This window comes from Fundulus heteroclitus, chromosome 14 (genome assembly GCF_011125445.2).
Source record: "Fundulus heteroclitus isolate FHET01 chromosome 14, MU-UCD_Fhet_4.1, whole genome shotgun sequence".
In the NCBI taxonomy this organism is placed as follows: Eukaryota; Metazoa; Chordata; class Actinopteri; order Cyprinodontiformes; family Fundulidae; genus Fundulus; species Fundulus heteroclitus.
The window spans coordinates 13,790,546-13,817,747 of record NC_046374.1 but is presented as its reverse complement, the minus strand read 5'-3'; the positions used below and the strand labels follow the sequence as shown (position 1 = coordinate 13,817,747).

General features: G+C 42.4%; 3 protein-coding genes and 1 long non-coding RNA gene across 7 annotated transcripts in view; 2 read left to right on the top strand and 2 right to left on the bottom strand.

Moving 5' to 3' along the window:
* intu (inturned planar cell polarity protein) overlaps positions 1–2,950 on the top strand; it is a gene marked incomplete in the record, with an annotated part of 45,016 nt that extends 42,066 nt beyond the window's left edge. The window contains 4 exon segments of the mRNA XM_036146325.1: positions 621–715; positions 811–1,000; positions 1,974–2,116; positions 2,344–2,950. Of these exon segments, the coding sequence (XP_036002218.1) occupies positions 621–715; positions 811–1,000; positions 1,974–2,116; positions 2,344–2,455 (540 nt within the window).
* ino80b (INO80 complex subunit B) lies at positions 2,938–6,954 on the bottom strand. Of its 2 annotated transcripts, none has more exons than XM_012873077.3 (5): positions 6,528–6,954; positions 4,636–4,828; positions 4,417–4,559; positions 3,941–4,113; positions 2,938–3,793 (listed from the first exon to the last, which is right to left on the bottom strand). In XM_012873077.3, exons 1-5 carry the CDS (start codon positions 6,565–6,567, stop codon positions 3,329–3,331), a joined length of 1,014 nt encoding a protein of 337 aa, XP_012728531.2. In that variant the 5' UTR covers positions 6,568–6,954; the 3' UTR covers positions 2,938–3,328. The 2 variants fall into 2 exon arrangements, with proteins under 2 accessions (XP_012728531.2, XP_012728524.2); XM_012873070.3 differs by having other exon boundaries at positions 3,941–4,077.
* aadat (aminoadipate aminotransferase) lies at positions 6,949–21,971 on the top strand. Of its 3 annotated transcripts, XM_012873049.3 has the most exons (15): positions 6,949–7,037; positions 7,113–7,220; positions 7,591–7,662; positions 10,317–10,485; positions 10,593–10,725; positions 11,013–11,087; positions 11,173–11,382; positions 11,475–11,540; positions 12,766–12,848; positions 15,013–15,109; positions 15,935–15,996; positions 16,074–16,138; positions 18,602–18,708; positions 21,210–21,311; positions 21,422–21,971. In XM_012873049.3, the coding sequence occupies exons 3-15, from the start codon at positions 7,596–7,598 to the stop codon at positions 21,461–21,463; spliced, it is 1,278 nt and encodes a 425-aa protein (XP_012728503.2). In that variant the 5' UTR covers positions 6,949–7,037; positions 7,113–7,220; positions 7,591–7,595; the 3' UTR covers positions 21,464–21,971. The 3 variants fall into 3 exon arrangements, with proteins under 3 accessions (XP_012728503.2, XP_036002219.1, XP_012728511.2); XM_036146326.1 differs by lacking the exon at positions 6,949–7,037 and having other exon boundaries at positions 7,064–7,220; XM_012873057.3 differs by lacking the exons at positions 6,949–7,037; positions 7,113–7,220 and adding an exon at positions 7,244–7,381.
* LOC118565677 lies at positions 17,430–26,549 on the bottom strand. Its single transcript, XR_004932523.1, has 3 exons — positions 26,283–26,549; positions 22,548–22,704; positions 17,430–17,659 (listed from the first exon to the last, which is right to left on the bottom strand). It is a non-coding gene; the product is annotated as an uncharacterized LOC118565677 (long non-coding RNA).
* Positions 26,550–27,202: the final 653 nt, after the last annotated feature.

The following is a 27,202-nucleotide window of genomic DNA, read 5'->3' as shown; positions in this document are numbered from 1 at the left end:
ACAGACTGGGTGGTTCGCTGCGGCAAACTGAAGGAGGTTCTGGTTTAAACTGAGGTCCATATGAGGCTAAAATTAATCCTGTGCAAGAAAATTTAGCGTTTCTCAACGTTTTAACATTATTTTCTAATGACGTTCTTCTCAAATTATGAAAACACTGCAAAAAGGGAACTGAAAGTAACATTTTCTTGAAATGAGTGTATTGGTCCTTGATTTGAGGAGGTAAATAAGATTATTTGCCAATGGAAAGAGTATTTTCACCCCTAAAATAAGATAATTAGATAAAGTGCACACAAAAGATGATGGCGATGAAAGGATCTTATTCCACTGGCAGATAATCTTATTTACCTGCCCAACTAAAGGACCAATACATTCATTTTAGGATTTTACTTCTTTTAGTTCCCTTTTCGCAGTGTAAAACAGACACTCTGTATCTGCCATGTCTTCAATGCACTCCCAGTTTTTATTGCTCCTCCAAAGCCATTTCTTGGTTCCTCAAACCATCTCAGTCAAACAGAAATTAATTTTCCTTTTTCCAACCAAACACAAACATATCAAGTAGCAAAAGTGTTGCCCCTCATCCACCAGCTCTGACTGCATTTCCTTGTTTCTTTACGGTCCAGACGCCCAGGATGAAGCACCCGAACCCCTTCTACCTTGGCTCCCTGAGGAAGACCCTGACTGAGAGGGAGACAGAGGAAATGTACAACACCATAAAGTAAGGCACGCAGAATAGTTTATCTCCTGTGTGTTTATTTAATCAGTTCAGATCAAAACAGGTTCCTGTTTGTTTGTTTTTTTTACCCTTGGCAGACTAACTTCAGGTACAGAGAACACCTTGTTTCACTACGTCCTGATGGAGACGGTGCAGGGCATCTTCATCGCCCCCACTCACAGAGAAGTGGCTCAGCTCAGCGGCTCCATCCACCCTCAGCTCATACGCAACTTCCACCACTGCTGCCTCTCCATACGCGCCGCCTTCCAGCAGAGCCTGCCGCCCAGGGTGAGACCGGCTGAACGTGATAGAGAGGCTCCGTCCAGTCGGACAAAGAGAAGAAGCTAACGAGATGATTGAAATAACGCAGAGCGCTGAATCATGTAGAGCCCATGTGCTCGCTTGTGTCTCCATCTTTTCCACATGGATACAGTTAGGCTTGTTGAAGCACCAGGAAGCTGCAGCGGATGTTTAAAATGAAGTCTGTACATTTTGAAGGCTTGACATCTTAGTAAATATGTTCAGCATTTACGACAGCAAGGTTTAGATTTCATCGAAGTAGTTAAAATGAGCTATAATGGAACAGGAAGCTGCTTTAATGCCTCATTTAACCATCGGTGTTGATACGGACGCTCGGATAAAGGTTAGAAACGTCACAGAGGTCTGTGTGAAAACCAGTCTAACACATATACCACACCTTACAGCTGGGACCTATTCTGGGTTTTTTTCACCACCAGTCAGTGCAGCGTTTCTGTTTTACGTAATTAGAATCAGGTACAGACTGACCAGAGTCGCTCCATCACACAGATAATAAACAGCACCGTGCAAAAGTATTCACAGCCCTTAAGGTTCTTCACAGCTTGTCATTTTGTTTTCAGGTCTTTCTATAGATCCTGGGTTTAGCTCTAGACTTTGACTAGGCCATTCTTGGATCTAAACCATGTCGCTCTGCCTTTAGGGGTGCCGTAGTGAAGGGGACGCTACACCTTTAAGAACATTTTAAAACTATATATCCATTTCTTTCTGATACACAATCCTGTGCCGCGTTGCATCAAACCACCACATCGGATACGAATAAGGTAGACTGGGTTTTGTAGTTGCAGCAGGGCAAGATGTCAGAGATTAAAAGGGTGTGAATACTTTTGTAAGTATTTGTAAAACTTTGCATATGTTCATATCTTCTCAGAGGAGCTCGTTTTCTTCCCAGCATCCTTTGCGTTCGGAGCTGCATGAATTTCTCCCGTTACGTTGTCTGCTGCAGGGTCGCCGCGCCGCAGACCGGCCTCAGAGGTCCGGCTGGGGTCTGGGTCCGGTGAAGGAACACGGGGTTCTGTTTCAGTGCAAGCCGGAGAACTGGACCGACCAGAGGAAGCCCGCCCCCACCATGACCTACTGGGTAATAGGGTACGTCTGTCCCAATTCATGAAGTACCGCCTGGCAGCGTGAGAAGCGGAGCGGGGGATTCATTTCATTTATTCCACCAGGAATGAGATTAAAAATCTTTTTTTTAAAGGGAGACCTATAAAGATCTGCAAACCGATTTCCTGTGTTACGAGCAATCAGCTTTAAATCATCCTCCTTTCCAAGCCTCTTTTAAAGTTAAACATCTTTTCTTTTGTTGTCGTTCCCAGGCGGATGCTGCTGGAGCCGGTTCCTCAGGAATTTTATGTGTGCTTCCACGACTCTGTGCCAGAGGTTCCTGTGGAGATGGCCTTCAGGCTGTCCTTCGGTTTGGCTTTGTGATGCACCGAGCCCGTTGGACCGCCCGCAGACACGGAGGAGGAGGACGTGAAATCAAGACTTCCTGCGCAATCTCAGGAAAACCAGACTCTTTCTGTTGTATTGAAGCGGTTTCTGATCCAACAGCGAAGATTATCTGCACCTACAAAAGCCTTTACTTTCCAAATGCTTCTCCACAGATAAGCAGCTCAACATGACTGAGGAGTTTTTTTTTTCTGCTGGTAAATGACAAGCAGACCTCAACTTTAAGCCAGATTGCTTTAGTGCCTTTTTTAAAAATCTCCATGATTTCAACGAGCGATACCTCCTTTCCAGCGGCCAGCTGGCCTGATGGTGAACTTTACAGACCTAGAGCGGTAAAAAGGAAACGATGCTGCTGCTGCATGGATCCATGTTTTCACTCTTTGTATGCAAAGTACGAGACATCTGTTAATTTAAATTTTGTACAGTTTTCTTTTCTATAAAGAATTGTTACATAAACACTATTTGACATTAAAATGCCACCGTTTATTGTGTCATGGCAAATTCACGTGATTCCGTCGGGTTTTTAAACATAATTGAGAAAATCTTTTTACCCACAACCAAAATATTTTCTACATTTTGCAGTTCTCTTCGGTTCTCCTCTCTTCAGTCATAATAATGGGAGGAATCAGAAATATTTGGTGACAGTTTGATACAAACATTCGTACCAAAGTTGGTTTAAAAACAAAAAAAAAAAAAACGCAGGAAGTAACAGAGACAAAAAGACCATGTTGACAAAGCCACGCCAAACTGAAACTTCATTCATTTCTGAAAAGAGTTTAAGTTCAAACGATGCTGCACCCATCAGGGAACCTGAGAACCGCTCCATCGCCATGAAGAGCAAACGTATCGGGTTCAAGCTGCCCTCTGCACGAGCTGCAGGTTCTTCCTGTAACACTCCAGGCTGCAGAGAGGAACCCCGGTCTTAGAGCACGAGTACTTTTTCAGGTTGCTGCACCCGTTCACGCCGCAGTTCACCGGAGCCAGCGGCGGGTGAAGGGGAGGCGCCGGTGCCGGGGCGGGGACCCCCGTGGGGAAGGAGATGGCGATCCCCCGCGCCGAGTCGCTGTAGCGAACCATGGGACACTGATTCTGCTTGGACTTCCTGTCTTTGAGGCTTTTGATCTTGGCCTTGCTGGTCTTGGTCAGTCTCTCGATCGTCTGGTTCTTGTTCTCCTCTGCCTTCTTGGCGGCCTGCAGCCGTCTCTTGCGAGCTCTCTCCTCCCGCTTCTGCATCATCTCTGCCGTCATCTCCTTCTCCTTGTAGCCCATGGGCAGCTCCAGCAACGGCTGGCTCTGCTGCTTGTGCAGCAGCGCTTTCTGTGGACCGACACGAAAAAAAAAAAAAACACGTTTGAAAAGTCTCATCAATAGACTGAATATCATGTCGCTCTACAGACATATCCATCATCCCAGGACTTCATCGTGTTGCAAACACAAACTCCGCCCCCATGGCCTCCAGCTCACCTGCCTGGCGGTGAGCAGAGACTCGTCGATCTCTTTCTTCAGCTCTCCGTTGTCGTCGAGCTCTCCCTTCTCCAGAGCGTCCAGCCACCTCTCCTCCTCGTCCACAGGCCCGCCCAGCATGGAGTCAGAGTCGATGTCTGGCAGAGGGGACGCAGCCATGTTACTGTCTTCATCTGACACATAACAAAAAGATTATACAGAAAGAGAAGGCGGCGCAATTATTACCCAACTTTCTAACGATAGGCGCTTCATAAAGCAAAAGCCTGAGAAAAATCACGCTGCCACAGAACAGTCTTAACACGTTCTACATTTTGCATTCATTATATTTTAACTGTTTTGAGCCACTTCTGGCAGCTTGTCTGAGCTGTGACACTTTATTTCCTCGGCTAATGGCTTCCCTGGAAATAGCGGAGCTATAATACCTAAAACTGGCTTTGGCCCGTTACTTTGCGCGTTACGTTTTAAAAGTGACCTACCCAACCAGGCTCTGTACTGCTCCAGAGGCACAGAGGGTTCGTCGTCGTCGTCATCCTCATCATCGTCGTCCACGTCATTGTCGAGGATCATCAGCGGCGAGGGAGGACGAGCCACGCCAGGGTGGACAGTGAAGGTGGGGACGCTGCAACAGAACCGCTCAGTGAGTGTCCGTGCAGATAAATGAACCCAGAATTCAACAGCAGGGACTCGCAGCTCACCTCTTGGTGCCCAGAGTCTGCCCCCCCAGTTTGATCTTCAGTCTGAGCTGAGACGGAGGCCGCGGGATCGGGACTGGGATGGGAACGGGCTCGGGTTCTGGGGCCTCAGCAAAGCTGTGGTGTTTCTTCTTGTGCTTCTTGTGTTTTTTGTGTTTCCGCTTGTGGATGCTGTGCAGACTGGAGCTGCTTTCACCTGCAGAGGAAAGATTTAGAAAACATATTATTATTAAACCAAGACGCCATATCTGTGACAAGACTTCCTGTCTGTGTCCATACTGAATTTGGTTATTAAATGTTCTTATAAGAAACCAGGTTAGATGAATAAAAACAAATAATGGTTATTTGATCTTTACTGTAAACTAAAAAATGTAATTGCAATTTGCAATACAAGAAATTGTACTTCAGTTTGATGTTTTGAGATAATAAAAACAAACTCAGAGACAAACAGAAACAAGAATTTGCCTTATTCTTAATTCCCCCATTGAGGCCCCTAATTCTACAGCTATCCGTGGCTGAATGTTTTACTGCCTCAAAGACACGAAACAAATAGATTAACAACATGGCACTGCTCAAAAATATTATAGGAACACTTTGAAAACACATCAGATCTCCGTTTGGGGGTTTCTCCTGCTGCATATCCATGCTGATGTGGACAAAGTAATGTGAAGGAACAGAAAGAGGCCACGTCATTTGATGAAAATGATCTACCCACAGGCGTTTTAATGCAAAGTAAAGTAAGTGAATTTGCTCAAATGTCATGGCAGCAGCTCAGAACGGTGCTCTGTGGTTCGTATGACCTCTTCAGGATGGTATGCATGCAGCGCAACAACATCAGAGTTCACTCCTTATGAGATGATGGGAGGTGTCCTGACCAGGCCATCACTGGACAGTCTGAGGTGCAACATGGTGTCCCAGAGATGCTCTGTTGGATTCAGCTCAGTGGAGCATGGAGGCCAGTCAATTGTATCACTTTCCTCATCCTCCAGTACCCGCCTTCATTCTCTCGCCACATGAGGAAGGCACTAAAATGCACCGGGAGGAACCCATGGCCGCCACACCAGCGAAGAGTCTAACAATAAGTCTAAGGATTTCATCCTGATACATAATGGCAGCAGGGTGGCATCCTTGCTGCAGGCAGCATAACGTTCACCACAGCTTCTCACATGCAGTCAGAGTGAACCTCTGTGAAAATAATGGCAATCTGGTGGTTTATGCAAACACTAGTCAAGTCCCACTGCCTGTGCCTGGACTGCCAGTGCGACCTTCGTAGGGTCCAGGTATCGCCTCATGCTACCAGTGGAGACTCTGACCCCGGTCAAAGGCAAAAGTGCTGAAGAGCCGTCAAAGAAAACAAGGAAGGAAAAAATGTCTGGCCTCCACTTAAAAAAAATCCTTCTTGTTTTTGGAGTCATCTCATTGCTGCCCCAGTTGTTATGGTCACTAAGATGAGAACAGCTGACACTGACTAACACCCCCATCTACTGCTGACCGACACTCCACAAGTTTACTGACTTGATAGTATACTCTGATTAAAAGGTGCACCTTTAATTATTTGAGTACTATATTAAAAACCCTATAATTTAAATTTGAGAAACATGAACCACTAGTTTGGTTGAAAACAGATAAATGAAAAGTTGGCTGTTTTTTGACACCAGAAAAGAAATTATATTTCAGTTTAATCTTATATATTTAAAAAAAAAATAGTCCTAGTTTTCTGATGAGAACACCCAGTTATGGAGCATGAGTCTATTCTCATTCAGTTTGCAAACCAAAAACCTTTAAACGGGATCAGGAGTACCAAATGAGGAGGAAACACTGTGTTGCAATACAACAAAATTGGGTTCATGCGGTAAAGTGAAAGGTTTTTAATTGTAGAACTAGTCGCTACTTACCAAGAAACCTGGGGTGAATCATGTCTTTCCTTTTCCCCATTGAAACGACAGAAAGCAGCGTCTGCAGCTTTACATCGTAACGTAGATCTCAGTGTTGTCTACAGAAATCTCTCGGTTTTCAACCACAACAGAAGAAAACGCCAACATTTTAAACCTAAACACACATCAGCGGCTGTTTGGTACAGTTACGTGTTATTGCTGTTAGACACCGCGACCAATCATAAATTAGTTTGATCCGCTTAAGAAGAAATGTTTTAACTATTGTTTCTATAAATACACTCTAACCGAACAGTTTAAAATAACAAAAATATTTTCAACAGTTAGTTACAGCATCGTTAATCGAGGTTAGCAGATGCGCTAAATTAAGCTACAATGGGCTAAGCTAGCAAAACAGTCGAAAACCTAGTCACTTCCGTTTCCGGTCAATGGAAAGGACACACTGCTGCCCCCTAATGGACAAGTTCAGAAAAGCCGATAAACGCGACACCTGAAGCATTAAGACCGCGCCAGGTCAGGATTATCAGACGAACAATCGGTAGCTGACGATGCGGAACTATCGCTTTTACAACCTGTTTTGTTTTTCAGACCGGATATTTTGGCTACGCTAACAGCCGCTGACCTCCACAGCTGTTCGCATCAGAGAAATACATTAACCAGAATCCACCGGGCCGAGCGAGCGCGACACAATCAAGGGTCAGTTATGTATCTATGAGCGACGAGGTCGTAATAACAGCTTTGTCCGCGTGTCTCATGTAAACAAGGTGTCCTGTCAACACGCTGTTTTTTTTCCCCTCGCGATAACGTTGTTTAAATGCGAGCTGGTTCTCTATGTGTCCTGTAGGGCTATTCCTGTGGTAAGCACACTAAAAAAACAGATCATGTTGAATTTTTATTTTTCTACTTAACTAAAAGAGCGTTTAAACTCAAAAATGCATTGCAGCTCACAAAACAGTGATGTGGATGGTTCTCTGTGTCGGAGAACAGAGTGAATGGATGACGTGCAGGAGAAAAGTGTGAGAGAAACTTAATTTATTTCATGCTTTTTTTTATTATTATTTCTCAGGAACCATGAACTACGCTCGCTTTCTGACAGCAGTCAGTGGAGCCAGAAAGCCCTCCCCGATCAGGCTGCTGAGTGAGTATCCTCTCCAGACACCAGCAGCTCCCACTGAGAAGGTCCCATGTGGCTTTCAGAGGTGGCTTCAATGCTTCTGGCTCCGCTGTAATTTAGTTCTTTAGATGTTCCTGTCTGCATCGCTTCTGCTCATGGAGCAGTCAGACAGCATCAGTGTGATAATGTTCTACAGAGAAGGATGGTTGATTAGGTTCAACCTAAGACAAAAGTAAGCAGTGCCTGTGTGTTCTTTTACCTTAATCCTTGACCGCTGTTTTCTAAGAGCTTCTAATTATTAATCCACAATTATTTGCCTCCTTGAGTACAATTATAACGTGACACCAGAGGCCTGTTTCATTCAGCCTCTGACCATGGAGCCATGTTTATCTTGCCTCCACACCTAGTGATCAATAGGGCTTGGTATCATCTAGGATGAGCCGATTCGATACAATTCTTGATAATTAGCTCATGATGCAATTTGATTCTCGATATAGCTCAGCTCGATTTGACTCCAGTATGATATCGATATTTAGTACTTTCAAATTAATACTCAGAGTCATTCAATCAACAAAATTAGCCAAATATTATATTTATGTTAAATTTATTGAACACTGAGAATAAAGTGCATTTGGTTCAATGCATTTAATGTATCACAGAAACCAAACGTCTGATTTTAGGGACGAATGCGCTTCTAAAATCCTGCCGCTTGCTGTGAACAGTAATAGTGCGCTGTAATACCGCCCCCTATAGTTTGGGAGGTATATATCGACATTGAAAGCCAGAATGTCGATATTAAATCGTTTTTAAAAACATCAATGTCAATCTTTGTATCAATTTTTATGCACAGCCCTAGCGATCAAGACATCACTGTTACAGAACTGCAGCAATACCAAAGTTGTAAGGATGTTGAGTCTCCTGCATGCTACTGGGACTTTAACTGGACACACGTGATCTGTTCAGATAAAACTAAAATTGAGCCTCTTTGCCAACAGACACTCCAGGTGGGTTTGACATTTTAAAAAAATGAGAGCGTGGTTAAGCCGCTCTTGTCTGCTGTTAAATAGGCAGCCGGATCTGTGATGTTGGGCGCCTTTATGCAGCACTTTATGCGGCGTAATGAACTCTTTAAAATACCAGGGCATTTTAAATAAAACTTGAGTGTGAGCATAAGAGAGCGGATCAAGAACTTTAGACGGGATTCTTAGAGAGATTGTGCTTCAACTAGGGCTGCACGATCTTAGGCGGAAACATTAATATTTTGATGACATCATCAATTGTGTTTAACCTCCTTTTATCTCTTTACTGTCTTTCTTTTCCTTCATCTAGATGTAGCCACAACCCTTTATGAGCTTCAGGATTTTGCTGACTATATAAATTGCGTGCATTAAGGGTCGTGAAAGTCCATCCAGCTGGTCAGCTGTGTTATTGGCAAGCTGAGTGTGAAAACGTGGGGCTTCTGAGCCTTATGTGAAGTTTATTATTTTTACATTTAAATCTTATGTCGGTATTTTTTTAACCATTTTTGGTTTAAATCTTATGTTTTTCATGTTTAACATAGATGTCTTTTGATCCACCAGTTTTTCAAAAGCGAATTCTAAACAAAGGAGGTGGCCTTAAGCTTCTTTCTTTCAGCGGTGGTGCTGGCTTGGCTCTTCTTTTCAGGCAGTTTAACAACCAGATAAATGTGAAAACCCCGCATAACGGCCATCTCTAGGACACTTGACGAAAACCTCAGCCACTCACAGGAGGGATGGGTGTGTCAGTGACCCTGTTCAGACCCCGCATGAATGCTGACTGATTCAAACGGAAGTAGACGACCCTAACAACGACCGTTCTCACCTGAATGGTCAGGACACAGTTCTCCGCTTTACATTAGAGTCGGCTGGCACCTAAGCAATCAGCAGAACCTCAGTGGGTCTGCTGATGTTCCTGTAACATCACAGACACATTCAATAGCTTACAGCGCTATTCAGATAATAACACAGCAGAGATCTGTTCAGGTATTGACCTGTTCTCGGATCCCCTGGTTCTTTTATCTGATAATGTAGAGTTTGCATTGGGGACTTCTGTAGTAATAAAAAGACTCTTCAAACCGTAACTATATTTTACCATATTTAATCTAAAAGGCAGAGGAATGGTTTACAGACACATCAGCGCTGACGGGCTCCTGATCAAATATGACGCAACCGCAATGAATGTGGCAAGAGCCCCGACTGATAATTTCTTAAGCATTCTAAAGAAGTCTAGGTACACGCCCATGCAAGGGCTGTACGCTTCCTAACATGTCGTCAGTAAAATAATGTGTCACCACTTGGGTGCTCTCTGATGACCTTGTGTCCCAGACTGTCTAGGTGTGCATGCAGCTCCCAGGACTGACGTTCCACTCGTTCATCCCATTTCTAACAATATTCTACTTAGACGCCACATTTCTAACAGATCTATCAGAGTTTTTTAAAGGTATCTGCTTCTACATTACGCCGGGCACGATATACAATATGAACCTAACAGAGCTCAGCTTCGGCACATGGCCAAAGATTTTTGAGTGACAAAAGAAGATGTTGATGTGATTACATGAAAGTTTTAAGGCATTTGATGATCTATTGAGATTTTTTTTTTTTTTGCACCAAATCTCACTATATGAGCTCACGCTTCGGCGTTTTGTCTCCCCCGTGAAGCTGAGCTGCAGCAGCGGTCGCCTCCGTCCCTCATCTCCCTGGCTGGCGGAGCTCCGAACCCGAACACCTTCCCCTTCCAGTCGGCGTCCATCCAGGTGAAAAATGGCCAGACGGTCACCTTTGACGAGACCGCGATGAAGAGGGCCCTGCAGTACTCCGCCTCTAACGGGTGAGCCGCACCTCCTCCATCACGCTCCCTGGAGCCGACGTGCACAAGTGCAGCCTTTGAACCGGAGGAAGAAAGTCGACTAAAGTTTAGACTTCCACCCGTGTTAGGATCCCTGAGCTGCTGACGTGGATGAAGGACCTGCAGAAGGCCCTACACAACCCGCCAACCATAGGCTACAGCCATGAGAGGGGACAGATGGACATGTGCGTGACGACAGGGAGCCAGGAAGGCCTCTGTAAGGTACAGCAAGCACGCTTTCTAACACAGAGAAAGGATGTAAGAATAATCAGCCTTGGCCTTAAAGGAACTGTATCGATGGATCTCTACTTTGAAAATCTTCATCCATCCTTCCCTGTCTCCAGCTCTATATTTAAAGCCTGATAAAGGCTGATAACCAAGTAGAAATTGCCTTAATGCTGGGGCGGTGTTTGAAATCCTGGGGTTCAGAGTTAGCCGTTCTTCGTTAAAATCAAACGATATATATATTTTTTTTAGCTGATGTGTTGTTGTTGTTTTTTTTTTTGTAGGTGTTTGAGATGCTTGTTAACCCTGGAGACAACGTTCTCCTGGACGCCCCCACGTACTCCGGCACGCTCGCAGCGGTGGGTCCGCCTCGCTTCCCCGCGTCACCAACACGCGGCAGGCAACCCTTTGACCTCCTAACCGTGTCGGCGTCTGCCCCCGCAGCTCCAGCCTCTGGGATGCAACATCATAAACGTGCCCAGCGATCACCACGGCATGAACCCCGGAGCCTTGAAAGAGGTCCTGTCTCGCTGGGACCCGTCGGAGGTGCACACGCCCGGCAGCACGGCTCCCAGAATCCTCTACACCATCCCAAACGGGGGGAACCCCACCGGCGCCTCCATGACGGCGGAGAGGAAGAAGGACGTGTATGAGGTTTGCGTGATATTACTTTGGCTTTACGTTCACTAAAGTGCCGATGCGTCTGTTTCCCGTCTTTATTCAGAACCTCTTCCGTTCCTTTGCAGCTGGCCCGGCTGTACGACATGCTCATCATCGAGGACGACCCCTACTACTTCCTGCAGTTTGAAAAGGTACGCACAGTCGGGCCGGACAATATGGAAAGAAAAGCATGTGGATAAAACAGAAATTATATTGATCGATATCGATACTTATCAACAAATTCAAAACATGTATTTTAAGTGCAGCTGTGAGGGACTAGACTCAAACAAGGACAAAAAAAAATTCAAAGTAGAAAAGAATTCCATTTAATTCTTCCAAAACTAGTAAACAAAACAAAGATTTAATGTAAGAATAACTCAAAGGATAAAGAACAAATTTGGGCCCAATTTAACTGAGGTCAACTGAACTCTTAACTCATCACAAACAAAACTGACCTACAAAGAACAAAAGGCCGCTTAAATAGGGATAACCTATGTCTACCACATGAGGGAGGCACGACATAACAAAAGAACAAATAAATACAAAATTACCTAAAGCATTCTATGAAACAAATAAAGCAAAACTAATTTTTACTTAGCGGAAACAATAATAAGTGAATGTTTAAGTGACAACATTGACTAATTAAAAACAACTTGAAACAAGTCTCCCCCGTCAGTCTTTCAAAAAAAACATATGGTGTGCTCCAGGTTTTCTCCTCCTACTGGTTTGTATCAGCAGCACCTCAAACAAAACACAAGTGTAAATAAACCATTCAGACAGACATTAACTAAAGTGTGCAGAAAATACCTGTCTAAATCAAATACCTAACTTAAATATATAAACTGTAATATAAAGAAATAAAAAATACTAAACACGATGTGGTGGTGGGAGGATCATCCACCACAGCAGCCCTGGCCATTTTATGCCGTTGCTTAGCGACCTATTTTTATATACAGAAAACACAAACTCTGAATTCAAACTCAACACTTTATTCAACCAACTTTTTACCAAAACTGCAAGTTTTTAAAAAATAAAAAAAGAATGCGTGCTCTTTGAACCCTTTGAAGGGGGCGGAGCTTGGTGACGGAGCTTTCCTGGGTCTGCGCTGTGATTGGTTGGGAGGATGTAATGATGTAATATTAACCTACATGGCTAGAATGCAAAAGGAAGAAAAACTGTTATTCTATGAACCTTTTATTAACCCTTTTTTTCTATCATCGCTATACGTCTATTGATCAATATATATTGTTGTTATTATGGTCCAGCCCTAACGGACAGCGTCCTTCCTTCCTTGCACTTTATTGTTTTTTTTGGTTTGCATATGAGCCAAATCTCCCTGAACGAAGCGGGCTCACCTTGTCTGTCTTTGTGTGGCAGCCGTGGGCTCCCACTTTCCTCTCCATGGATGTAGACGGGAGGATCATCAGGACAGACTCCTTCTCCAAGATCCTGTCGTCAGGGTGAGCGTTTCATCCTTTATGCTTATCTCTCCGGGGCCGTTGTGTATAATTTGACAAGACGGGCCCCGGCGAGCCTGGACCTGACAGCTACAGCCTATCCTCCTGCGAGACTGATGCTATGTTTCGGTTCGGTGGAGGGTCATGTTTTTAGTTTTTCAACAGGGGAACGCGAACAACCCTTTGTCCCACATTGCACGGCACAATTATTAGTTCCCCTAGGGGCGATTTTTTTTTTTTTTATTTTTTTTTAGAGAAACCTGTTAAAATAAATGAAGCCTTTGTGGCAGAGACAAGATTCTAACCTTTTAACATCGGTACGTTTTCAGTGAGGGGGGGATCTACATCAAGAAATATCCTTTTTTTGTGCACTGTAACCCTGCTGTTTATACTTTACAATCTGGCAACAGGAAGGCACTTAATCGTTCCCTCTAATGCTTCACAAGGTTGAATAATACAAGGAGCAACGTTACATGTTTACACTTGTAGTGATAGGAGTTGTTCTGACATCAAACACTCAGCTGGTTATTCTGGATACACAATGACCCGAAGAGACCTCTCTGTACTCCGGGTGTCATCCTGGGAGCTTCTTACCTTCCTCACTGTGAGTTTTGTCAATATTGACCTGGATCCTCCTCATCCAGCGCGGATTGTCACACAGTTTCTGTTGCTTTCAACTTTTGAATTTTTGATCTTACTGTAGATTTGAGCACGTTCAGATCAGCTGCTATTTTGTTCTGAGATGTCTGAGAAAAACCAAAAGCTATTTGCCTTACATGAAGGGCATGTTCCCCCTTCTTTCCCATTTTGAAGAGTGGCTAACAAAATTAGCTTCTGTGCCGTGTCATATGTATACACCCAGGGAAACACTAAGTCATATTGTGGTAATTAAACGTTCATACACACTTTCCGTTTATGTTTGGGGATTCTTAAAAAGGCCACATGTTGCTTCACTAGAGATTTGCTGAGAACAATTCTTATTTTTATGATTTTTCTTCCTAAATAAACTCAAAGGAGATGGTTGTGTTACGTTTCATCAGTGTGCGCCTATGCTGCTGCAGAAAAAGCTGCTTTCATGTTACTGTCAAACCTAGGATGGCAATAATTGCTGAGGATTCTGTGTTTCCAGGTCAACTTTTAATCAAGATGTTAGTTGGACTTTAGGATGTTTGTTTGCTCCCGTTAGGAGCTGGAAATGTGCGCTGTATGACGTGTTTAAGCTGCAACTATGACTCCAAATATTTAACAAGGATGTAGACGTTTTAACTCACGGGCACATTTGACATTAATTCGTTTTAATTTGTTATTCATCAATGAATTCCTAATTTTAATGCTTTTATCATCTTCCAGTACTGCATAATTACAGAAAATTACAGATTTTCTAAGCTTTTATTCATCTCATATTTTCCAAATGACAAAAGTCTAATAGTGCCCAGTACAGGGACTGGTTTTACCTTTATTCTGACATGCTTTATCGTTGATATCCAAAATTATATATTGATTGTAGCATTTCACAGATCAGGTCAACTGATGAATGCTCAGCTAATTGTTCTACCAGTTTGGTCTCTGGACGAGGTTGAAGTGGACCTGTGGTTCAAACATAGGCCTTAAAGCACCAGTTTCAGGATGTTAGAAACAAAAGGTACACTGCCTCGTAAAATGCCATTTAGCCTCGTAAAATGCCAGATTTAACAAGTCCAGGTGTCATATGTGTAAAAGCCAGTCCAGATGCCACAGAGCAGTGAACTAGCCCTTTACCCACACTGCAGGGTAAGTTTAGCATTATTCTGCGTAATCATTTGTGGGATCTGTAGACCATTGAAATGACGTAAGCCAGTAGATTCTGGTGGTTTTAAGGAACCTTGGATCTAATGGGTTTGAATGAGGGCGCGTTATGGTACCTTTTCCTTTTAATAAATGGTTAAATGTGACAACAATAGGATTTTATAGATGCTCTCAATCTTTTTACTGACCTTTGTCGGGCTCCCACGGTGTTAGGTCTTCTCATCACTATTCATTTACCCTCTCTGATGGTGATAAATCAGGCCAAGTGAATTTAGATTCACCTGCAGCTCGTCAGAGTTTACAGCATTAATGTTTTACTGTGAGTTACAGGCTGCACCTTGGCTTCATGTCGCTTTGCTCTGTTCTGGGGTTTGTTTTTCAGCCTGAGGATTGGCTTCGTTACGGGTCCCAAACCGCTGATCGACAGGATAGTGCTGCACATCCAGGCCTCCACCATGCACACCAGCACCTTCACACAAGTGAGTACAGCTTTAAAACGCCTCGGGGGGGGGTCAGCCCCACCCTTCTGAAGTCAGTGCACAAAGAGAAAGTTATTTTTATTCTTCTTTTTAACTATTGACCTTGATAATGCTACACTTCTCCGACCTGACAGAGAGAGCCAAAAGCAGGATGGCTCAGTTCTGCCCACGCTCAGTCGGCATATTTTATCTCTGCCAGCTCTAGTTGCCCCACCTTCCAGGCGTGCCTCTATTGCCTCAGGTGAAACTAAGCTGTAACAAGCAGCCATCTTCTGCACCTCTGCTGTCTGTGAGTTGGTCTGGTTAACAACGAAGGACTAAATATGATTGAATTTGACTTTGTACAGTGCCTTGAGATGACATGTATCATGAATTGGCGCTATATAAATAACATTTAATTAAATAGAAGACAACCACAGCCACCCGCCTCTGATCTTTTTGTTTTTTTTTAGCTATAATCATGATGTGATCATGAAAAATTCACAGTCTCTTCCGAAAGACTTATATGCCGTGGTGTCTTTGGGGGAGCTGCAGGGATCAACCGCTCTGGCGGGAGGATCTGTAGACAGGAGAACTGTTAGCTATGCTTTCAAGAAATCTGGTCTTTATGAAAGAGAGGTAGTAAGGAAGCCACTGCTGCAGGGGAGCCACCAGAGGTCCTGTAAGCCCTTGTAGGGAATCAGCCAGAAACGCGTGCAGGCTGAAACATGCGCGGAGAAAAGGCGTGTAATACGTAGGACTGTATCATTATGGTGTTTCCAATAACGTCGTCGGGACAGAGGCGACGTTATTGTGTAAGCAGCATTTGTTTCTCTCCCCTTTCAGCTCATGGTGTCTCAGCTGCTGCACTCCTGGGGACAAGAAGGCTTCCTGCAGCACATAGACGGGTACGTCTCGTCCCGCATGACTGGTCGGGCCCGTCTGGGACACAATTATTAGATCCTGTTTCCTTTTGTCCTTGCAGGGTGATTGATTTCTACAGGAAGCAGCGCGATGCGATGATAAGCTCAGCGGACAAGTGGCTCGCAGGTTCGTGGACTCTCTCTCTCTCTCAAGGCCGGCCCAGAAAACAACACTCAGCAATAAGCTAACTTACAGTTTTCAACACATGATTTTAATAGATGTTTATGTTATTTATGTACATTTCTTCTTTTTAGGATTCGCAGATCAGTGTGCTGAAATGAGGAAGTGTGGTTTGTTTTTTAGTAGTGGTGTCCATGCAGACCAATGAAAGTAATACAGTCGAGGCCAAAATTATTTGTTTAAACTAATCGCTTTGTTTTATCCACAGGTTTCTGTAGACTGGACATAATATTTATTTTTAGATTAGCCCAGAACAAGTCCTAATAAATAATAATAGAATCTGCGGAGGGAGCTAAAGATTAGGGTAAAGGAAAGAGGCCTTCCACCCTTAAAGAGGTGGTCAGGAATTATAAGAAGGGTTTGATTGCAGGAACGATAATTGAGAAAGGTATAAATAACTTTAATATGTCAGTTTTTAATAAAAACTTTCATAGAAATTATTATTTTTCCCTTTTTCATTGAGAAATGACGTTTTTCTCTCAAACACAAACTTCTAGGTTTAAAGAAAATCCTTTTAAACTGGGGCTACGTGAGATCCAGAAAATTGTCTTTTTTTGATATTACATTTCGACATTGAATACCAAAAGGACATCATTGACATTGATTACGTTTAGAAAATACTTTGTAGAAGCAGTCCTGTGCGATGGCAGCTATGCGCACACGATTGTTGCATTGACAGCTGCAATATGACGTATTGTTCAGCTCTATTTTAAACCTATATCAGCCAGGGGGTATGAATAATTTGGGCCGTAACTATATGCTACATTTAGATCTTTAATACAAGTTGGAGCTTCTGACATATTAAGGGCTTTATATGTAGATTTCTGAACTACGGTGTACTTTGGATTTGATAGAAGAGCAATGCAGATGAGCTAAATTTGGAGAAATGCAATCTCTCTTTTTAGTTATCACCAGATAATACAGAATTGCACTAGTCCAGTCCAGCAGCAATTAATACACGGACTAGTTTTAATGCATTAGTCTGGGACGGGATATTTCTGTCCCAGAGGACAAAGCCTGTCCTAGAAACCTGCTTAATATGGGAGTTAAATACCTTGTTCTGGTCAAAGACACCTCAGAAGTTCTGGTCCAAACACCACATCATCCTGGCCTCCTGATAGCATGATGCTGCCACCAGCATGTCTCCCTCTAGTAGGGGGAGGGGGTGCATTCAGGGTCACGTTCAGTTTTTGTTCTTCCACATGCAACATTTTGCATATTTGCAAAATATTTTAGGTTTGGGCTCATCTGACCGGAACATCTTCTTCCATTTGTTTGCCGTGTCCCATTCAGGGCATGTGTCAACCCGCGAACTAGACCTCACCTGGCTCTGCCCTTAAAGGACAGATTTGTGCCGTGCATGCCAAGAAGTTCTCCCACCTGAGCCGCTGATCTCTGCAGCCTCCCCAGAGACACCATGGAGCTCTTGGCTGCTTCTCTGACTCACAGACGGCTTATACAGAAGAGCTGTAAAGATAAGATAAGATAGTCTTTATTGATCTCACATTGGAGAAATTCACTTGTCACATCGGCTCAATAGTCAGTCAATAGTCAGGAGAAGGTGCCAAAAGTAGGAAAAGGTGCAACAATTATATACAGTGGATCAAAAAGAAAATGATGATGTCATGTGTACTTCCCGGTTATACACACACACACACACATATATATATATATATATATATATATATATATATATATATATATATATATATATATATATATATATATATATATATATATATATAATATATGCACACATACATATGCCTACATATACATGTACTGACATATAGTAGCAGAAGTTCTTCCGGATCATTGCACAGGTTATAGCACAGTGTATTAAATAGATTAATTGCACATTAGTTATTGCCCAAAGTTATAACAGTTGTGGTTACTCTATGATTCGATTTATATGCGATTTAATCAAAGATCTCTATGATTAAATCGCACACCGCCGGACTCTGCTTGTTAATTCGGTGACTCCTGAAGGATTTTATTCAGAGGTATGAGAGAACGGGGGGGTCTGATTAAAGACGCACACCACGTTTTTTTGGATTTTATTTGTACTAAAATGATTTCGGCAAAGTATAATGTTTTTACTTCACCGTTATCCACTCCCTTAACGCTGACACGCAGCTCATTGCGAGACAGTTTTCCCAAAGTTTCTGCCTTTTATTTCCCAACCTTTGGCACACACTGTGTCCCAGATGGTTCTGTGCGGCCAGCATTCCTGGTTCAACAATGTGACAAAATCTGCATGAATCCAAGCTTTACAGGAGATAAACAACGTGTCCTCATTTGCAGTTTACTGGACAGATTTGTGCTGTGAGAAATCTGCTGCAGTAAAAAAAAAAAAAATTATTAAATCAGTTCCTCACAGAAAGAGTCACTTTGTGGTTTTGCTGGCAGATGTGGCAGAGTGGCACGCCCCGTCAGCAGGCATGTTCCTGTGGATGAGACTGAAGGGCATAGCTGATACGCAGCAGCTCATAATGGAGAAAGCGTTGGAGAAAGAGGTCAGGACACACAGGACACATGTTGTTATGTTGTGTTTTTTTTATTTTCCTATTAAGACCTTACCCCACCTCGCGATGACGTGTCCCCACCGCACCCTAACATGCATATTGCAGGGAACCCTGAAGGTATCTGCAGTATGCTACACTTACACAGTGGTAGGTTTGTGTCTCTCAGAGGAGCGTAGGCTGGCGAATGCGAAGCAGCCCCTGGGCGCGTTGTCAGTGTTTCCTCCCACACAGAGAGAGAGAGAGTGAAGCCCTTATGACGAATAGCCGACTGGCTATGTTTAACAGTGAGTGGGCACAGCCAGGCTTTTCCCAGGTCTTTGCAGAGTGAGCCCATCTCCTTTTAATCCTGACTGCTTAAAACCCTTACACGTGCCTGCATGTAATTAAATCATTACATTGACTACATATTTATTTAATCAGGAACAATCCACAGTAAAAATAAACAGTAACCTTTAAACTTTAAACGATCATTTATGTTAGGTTGTGGCATAGTTTCTATTTTTCACCCTTGGAGCAATAATTCATAATCATGAAATATGTAATTAAGTGCAAAATGATGTGTTTGGTGAAGCTCTAAAAATAAGCAGTGGTTTTCAGCATCAAGGCGATAAATAAAATGTCTATATCTGAAATGAGCCCCAAACACATTTGTCACATTTTCTCAAATACCAGCCCATGAATACAGGTTCTGGGAGTAGGTCAGTAAGAAGAGCGTTTCACTGATTTATTTAAATACGCAATGTTTATTTTTTTTAAATTCAGGAGCATTTTGTGGCTGAGTTGTTAGAGCAGTCGCTGTGTTTGTCTCCCCATCTCGGGTCGTTCGCTGCACGTCCCCCCCTTCTCTCTCCACCCTCCTTTCTGTCGAATTACCATTGAGTAAAGCCAACATTAAGAAAAACCTTTAAAGGAACTATTCCTGATTCTGCACAAATTCGAACTGTGAACGAGGAGAACAGGTCAGTTTGAGCTGTAAGCCCTGAACCCAACAGTTTATTCCCATGAGAAACCCCCGACATGCACGAGACTAAACAAGCTCGTGGACAATCGTCCGTAGGAAACAAGGCTTCATCGAGCGAATTTACTTTGTTCTCTTTGTCATAAATGGCTACGTCTCAGGTCAATGATATTTTCTGTGAATGGTCAACACTTCCATGCACGCCATGCTGTTTTGTTCACATACTCGTCGTGCACAGGAAGAGCTGCTGCTTAGGAGCGGCTCCTCACCATGTTTTGTCATTGGCTGAGGAAGTCGTCCCAGGTTCCCTCCACCTCGCTGCGTATTCTCCCTAAAAAACAGCCTGGACTCGCTCAATTGTCCAATTACTCCATTGTTATTATCAAATTACATCTTTTAAGTAATAATAAATTGCATAAAATGCTTAACCAGACAAAAAATAATTCCAGTATAGTTCCTTTAAGTATTATTTTTACTGATTATACAGCAGTGATATTGAGTTGTTTTTCATAATGCTTTGAATTGCTCTTATATAACAAATTAAGAGGTTTGGGCTTTACATTCCTGAGACCAGCATATAGTACACTACAGAAAACAGAGAATAATCGTTGCAAAGAAAACATTTGCTTGATTTGTCAACACTGAGAGTTTCTTATGCATAAAGTTTGAAAGATTGAATTTACGTGTTTTTCCTAGCTTTCTTGGAGTTTTCTGGTGGCTCTCTTAGATTAACGGTAACGCTTTAGTATTTAAAGCGATTGTCTTAAAAGGAATAATGACATTTTGGTTAAAAAAAAAAACAAAGTAAACAAGCAAAAAAAATAACATTTCCTTAATTTCATGACAATGTGTGGGTCATAAGCCAACAGTCTGATGTTAAGGTTTTTACATATAGATGGTAGGTCATTGATGTAGATACTAGAGGAAAGGCCCTAATACTGACCCTTGTGGCATTCCCACCATGGATCCTTTAAATGGAGCAGCAGCTGTTGATCTTCACATGCTGGTGTTTGTTGTTCAGGTACAATTTAATTTGGGCTCAATTCAATATTAGGAAATGCAATATTCTTAGTAAATGTTGCAATGATAGTATGACTTGTGATAGATATGTAAATATTAAACTCTGCTGTGCTAATATAAGTCTATTTTGCATTTATTGCAATCACAGACCCCACATAGTATATACATATATGCTATTTATATGAAGAGGTAATAATTATTTCAATCTAAGCTCTTTTTGTGATGTTAATATTGCAACATGCTGTACAGCTCTGGTTTAACTTTGTTTTTTTTATCTGGATAGAAATGTGATACTTTGCAAGTTCGTTTAATATTATATTATGACTGTCATGAAAACATTTCACCATCAAGGTTTATTTTAATTATCTTCAAGAAGGTAGTTGCAAACTTTTTCAATTGAATATTTTTTTGAACGCTCCTGATAAGGGATAAAGGAAACTTAGAGCTGAAACAAACAGTGAGAATCCAAGATCATGTTTTGTCTGTCGTTGTTTTGACTTTCTGTTCGCCGAAGGTGCTGCTGGTTCCTGGAAACGCCTTCATGATTAACGGCAGCGACCCCTGTCCCTACGTCAGAGCGGCCTTTTCCCTGTCCACACCGGAGCAGATCGATGAGGTATGCAGACTAACATGAGACGGCAAAAAAGAAAAGTTCAATTAAAACACTACGACACATACTGGTAAAAAAAAAAACCTCACTGTCATCTCTCACATTTCTGTCCCCAGGCTTTCAGAAGACTCTCTTTGCTCATCAAAGAGGCTTTGTGACCAGAGCTTCCTTCTTCCGGGGCAGATGTTGCATTTTTTTTTTTAATGTTTGGTGCAATCGTCAAGTTTACATGTAAATCAGTTTTACATCACACTAGATTTTAACCAAAGTCAAATTGAAGCATTTTATATGAATGTAAAGGGAGGCAGGGAATAAGTCTTATCTCGGTAAAGTAGATAAAAAAGGTGATTTGGAACTTTTTGTTATTTGTGTATTGTTTCTGCAGTTTGATAGAGGGCTAAACAGAAGTCCAAACGTCGTAGGAGGTAAAATGATCTTCCCACAGAAATGAGCATATCATGTGTCGGGTCGTCACGTGGAGGCCTGTGAATGTAACTGACCTGTCCAATGGAAACTCACGACACCTAAAGAAGCTACTACAACAAATGTTGATGGACTAAAGCTCGGTGGGTTAAAATTTGTTGTGTAATTCAGCCTCAGTGTATTATTGAAAATCTGACCTGTGTGTCTCAGTTCAAGATGATTTATAAACTCTTGAAGGGTTCATTTGATTGTGAGGTCACTCCAATCTCCCAGCCGTCACGATTTTAAATAGATGTTTGTGGTTCTTTACTTGGAAGGTATGTGATAATTTATAATAATTTAAATATTTACATAGAATGTATAAATGTTCTTTCTCACTGGTATTGCTACAAACCACAATAATGACGGATATTTCATTTTACGTTTTTTTTTTCTTACATTCTACAAAATCATAGGTTAACACACATGAAATTTATTATGCCTTTAAACAATTTAGGAAAACCCAGGTGATGATGTCATGGCCTTTAAGCTACTGATGGGTTAATTTACAACATATGAGTTAACCTAAGGATGTATTTTTTGAGGCAACACTTTAAACACGCTGCATACCTATTTGACGTCAAAAAGATTGAGATAGACATATTGAGAAGACCTACGGACACATACACACATCTGGTTCATCCTTGGGTACAATTTCCAAATACCAGAAGGGCCACGTTCATATAAACGCTTTGGGAATGGCCGGCCACCATACTGTTCAGGAAGAAGATGGGTTGTTTGTCTGGGAAATTACTTTTTAAAGGGAAGAAAGAAAAAAACCTTGTGAAGATGCTGGCAGAAGCTGGTGAGAGCGTTTCCTTATCCACCGTGAAACTAGTCCTGCACCAACATGACCTGGTAAGGTGGTGGCAGCATCATGTTATGGTTGTGTTAAAGTGCAGGAGGGACTGGTCCGCTTCACAAATTAGACACCATCCTAAGGAAAGAACAATTTAGACATACTGAAGCAACATCTCAAGATATCAACCAGGAAGTTTAACCATGGGCACAAAACGGTCTTCCAAACAGAGTTTAAGCTTACTGCTAAATCAGTTACAAAGTGGCTGAAGGACAGAAAAGTCAATGTTTTTTTGGGGGTGGATGTCACAAAGCCCTAATCTTAGACCCATACAAAGTATGTTAAAAGGGTGAGTGAACAAGGCGCATCGCAAACCCTACTGAGCAACACCTGTTCTGTCAGCAGAAATGGGCCAAAACTCAACTATTGGGAGAACCTTGTGGAAGGACAACATTCAACCCAAGTCCTACAGTTTTACAAGCAATTCCACCAAATATTAGGGAGCTGTATGTAAAACTGGATCAGTATCTGGGACTCTCTGGGTTGAGAGTTTTGTGCTGTATTTAAGACGTTGACTGCTCATTGCCTTTCAACAGAGCCGTACTTGAAAAGAACTGAGGTCTGCCTGTAAAAAGTTGGTACATTGCAAGTCTGCACTTGTAGCTTCTTTAGCAGACCAAGGTAATGTTTTGAACAGAACAGATCATCAAGAATATTTATCGTCACCATCTGTTACCACGTAACAATTTTCTGAACAGGATGTACACAGATAACATTTAACACAGACATAACAAGAAACATTTCCACCGGTTTTTTTTTTAATAAATTAAATCAGTAGATGGCAGCGACCAACAACATGCTTCCTGCTAAGATTAAAGTGTGCAAGTAGCCTTTAAAGTCTGATAAGATTAGATAAGATATCAGTTACATTGCGAACAATTTGAAGTACAATGTTACATGAACTAAACGCTCAGCGATCCAATGATACAGTTATGTCCGCATTAGATTCGGTGCAGTAATTTTAAGCCTTTATTTACAGAACTGCAATCAGACATTCCCTGGGAAATTAGATTGTGCAAATAGGCATTAGTAGTAGTGTGAATGTAACATGTGACAGACCACAAACTTCTCAGCAGGGGGCGATAGCCCTTACAACTTTGGGAAAGAAACTGTTTTTTGAGCCTACTAGTTTTTGATTGAATGTTTCTGAAGCATTTACCTGATGAAAGTGGGTCAAACATTGCCCCGGTGGCTGGGATCTGTTGCAATGCGTCTGGCTAATTTCTGGACTTGTGCAGCATTAGGTGTCTAAATCTTATAAACAGCATCCCACAATCCCCTGTACTGTCCTCACCACCCTTGTTAAATCCTTCCTCTCCTGTACTGTGTAGCTCCCATACCACACTGTTACGTTGAGACAAAAAAATGCTTTCTATGGTAGCTCTGTAGACGTTTAGTGGAAAGTCCAGTCCGTATCAGTTTCCTGAGAGACAAGAGCTGCTGTTGAGCCTTTATCACCAGGTGGGAGGTGTTAGCAGTCCAGGAGAGGTCAAAGGAGATGTGAATGTCCAAGATATGTATGCTGCCTACACGCTCCACCACGTCCCCTTGTGTGTAAAGAGGAGTCCTTGGTCTTGCTGGAGATGGTTCCTGGAGCACCAGATTGTGGACATCCTCTCTGTAGTGGCTCTCATCATTGTTGGAAAAGAGGCCCACCACAGTGGTGTCGTCCACAAACTTCTAAACCGTGTTTGTGGGCTGAATAGCAGAGCAGCTGTGGGTGAAGAGAGCAGGGCTGAGGAGACAACCGTGCGGCATGCTGGTGTTGAGGATCAGTGTCTGTTCAAAGTACAGTACCTTCATAACATAATGTCAATCACATTATCTGGCCATGTGGGTAAAGTCCACAACTAAGAAAAAATGTGTACTCTGACACCAAAACATTGGTTTTAGTACACAGATCTGTGACGCATCGATGCAGTCAAGTACAATTTTAAATCCATGCGTCCCAAAATTAAATGTTTGCAATACATAAAACAAATTCCCATATATAAAAACAATGCCTTCAACATACATATACAATGTAATTAGCAGTATTGTTGTATGAGAGAGCCTACTTAACATCTATTTAAAAAAATACAGTTATGCTTTAAATCTGATTTTCAATGTGGGGGTTGCGATGGGTTTCATCAGTGACGTTGGATGTGATTGAGATAGAAGACATCATTGCCTTGCAAGAGGCAGACCCAGGAGTTCTACTGAAGACCTTTGCACATGAGAAGGTGGTTGAGAGCTGTTGGGCTCGCTGCCAAAAGCTGGAGTATGTCCATGAATCATGTCCTATACAGGTCATAACAGCAAAAGTAAACTGTAATGATACTGTAATAATAATGCTGCTTTTTTATAAAAGAGGTTGAATAATTGCGAGACTGATGTATTTGTTAAAAGTGCCATTTTATTTTGGAAAAACCCCTTGCAGTATTAGTTGCCTTTCACTTCTTAAATTGATTCTGTTTGATTGATTTATTACAAACAGCTGCTAGTTTGCATATTTAGCTGATCCACCTATAATTTTAGTGGGGGCTGAATAATTTTGGGTGCAACTGTTTTATGACTAATGCAATAGGCCTGTGGGGCTTTTTGTATCAGGCTTCCTGATGACACACGTTGATTGTGTTTATTTTATCGATGGATTCCTCCCCACGGAGCCACTTCAGGTTTTTCTTTAGCTGAACGTGAAACGCATAGAACTGCTTAGCAACATTGTCCACTTTATCATAATTTTATTGTGACCTCGGGCACTAGTGTTGTATCTAAACAAACTTTAACAACCTAGACCAACTCTACTGGGAAACAAAAACTGCTTGACTTTTCTCTGAAACAGAATTACTTTTTCTTAATACCCGAGCAACACAGTAGCATAGCATGTCTTTAGTTTCAGTTTCAGCACTGCATTTCCCACATATTAAACACCGTCGTATGCGCAATCCAATCACCAGGAATATTTTGGACATGTCATCAACTCAATAGCATGAGCTCTGCGACTTTCAAATTTCCTGAATACTACCGCAGTAATAAAATTTCTTAACCTCATGTGACATTATGCAAATACTGTGTCTGCACTGATGGAGGTTTCACTTACCTCAGCATGCAGGAAGCTTGAAACTGAAAGTAAAACCAGCTGCATGATCTACTTTTTGTTAAATATCACTAACAATAATCTGACCTCTTGGCGACACTTGGAGAGAATTGAAAAACATTCTCAGACGGTCAGTTTATCATTAAATATGGAAGGAAAGTAAAGTAGTCGAGGACCTCATGGCAAAAATAAACTGCCTAATCCTGATGCAACAGGACACTGAATTCTACACCCCTGATCCCAAGACACATAAAAAAGGGACACATATAGTCCAACCATGTTACAGGACTTGATGTAACTTGGCATTTCACCAAGTTACATCACATAACACTTGTTTTACAATGCAGCGACATACACATCAGACAGGAAACGGGGTTTCTGTGGTGGCAGAAACCGGTAAGAGGAACATGAACATAGTCAAAACAAGTGAGCATTTATTCCTGTGTGCTGGTGTGCTCTGAAATCCACTACCAATGTAACAGGCAGGTGCACAGGTTAGGTTTTGTGGATGTGTATAGCAAGTAGTCTACAATTCAGGGGCATAATTATCTGAATGCAGGAGCATTAGTGACGCCACTTAACTCAAGAGTCCGAATGAAGGAGTCATCTGCGGCCCGTTTTCATCCGTCTTTAAAGCCCGCATGGCCCGCTATCACATAACGGTCCCTGCCGAGAACAACAGGGTCCATCTGTCGACTGTTCTCCTTTCCTCTCTGTGCAGACTTCCTCCCTGCTGTGCTCGGATCTAGCTCTTTGTGCTACGGCGTGACCGAGCTCTCAGACGTGTTTGCGTACAGCGGGAGCTTTCATCTGTGAAGGATAATGGGGTCAGGGGAGGTGGAGACGGAATAAGGTCGTTGCAGCAGGCAGCAGGAGTGCGGACACAGTAAGCCCTCTTGGTCCTGAACAGAAAGGTCCTGCTTGACATACAGTACAGTCATTACAAGGGATGGAAATCTTCAGAAAAGAGCATATCTTGTAAAACAATTTTTGCAGCCAAGTAGAGATGATACAAGTTTTAGAGCAGAGAAAGGTATGGAGAAAGGCCAATTAAGCATTTAGTAACTCTAAACTTGATCAAAATGCATTAAAAGACTCAAATTGTTCTTAATACGAGTAGCTTCTGTCTGTAATCAGAGGATTATTGGCTCGGGGACTGAGTGTCTGCTTTGCTTCGGCCTTGATGCATAACCCTGATTTTTAGAGTGGCTGCAGCGTCAAGGCCGTCTCTCATCATGTCTGGGTCACAAAGCAACAGCCTGAATGATATTGACTCGTCCTCTTATTAAAGATGCCTTATTTCCCTACTGTCCCTTCTCTTATCCAGACACACAGCTCTCCACTTCCAGGGCCTCTTCATCATGTAGCGTTTTAGCTTGAAGGGCTTTTAACCCTGAACCATTAACCAGCCGCTATAATGTCATGTTATTGCAGACGTAGGCAGAACAGGGTGAGTGCTGCACCGCAGGATTAAATGCCCTCTTGTACGCAGGGTTT

Excerpts from the sequence above, each read along its gene's own strand:
- aadat (XM_012873049.3), top strand. The coding sequence starts at position 7,596 with ATGAACTACGCTCGCTTTCTGACAGCAGTCAGTGGAGCCAGAAAGCCC. Across the intron at positions 15,110-15,934 it reads ACACCAGCACCTTCACACAA|CTCATGGTGTCTCAGCTGCT; the intron begins GTGAGTACAGCT and ends CTCCCCTTTCAG. Across the intron at positions 16,139-18,601 it reads AGCGGACAAGTGGCTCGCAG|ATGTGGCAGAGTGGCACGCC; the intron begins GTTCGTGGACTC and ends TTTTGCTGGCAG.
- ino80b (XM_012873077.3), bottom strand. The coding sequence starts at position 6,567 with ATGGGGAAAAGGAAAGACATGATTCACCCCAGGTTTCTTG. Across the intron at positions 4,829-6,527 it reads GATTCACCCCAGGTTTCTTG|GTGAAAGCAGCTCCAGTCTG; the intron begins GTAAGTAGCGAC and ends TTTCCTCTGCAG. Across the intron at positions 3,794-3,940 it reads CTCTGCTCACCGCCAGGCAG|AAAGCGCTGCTGCACAAGCA; the intron begins GTGAGCTGGAGG and ends GTCGGTCCACAG.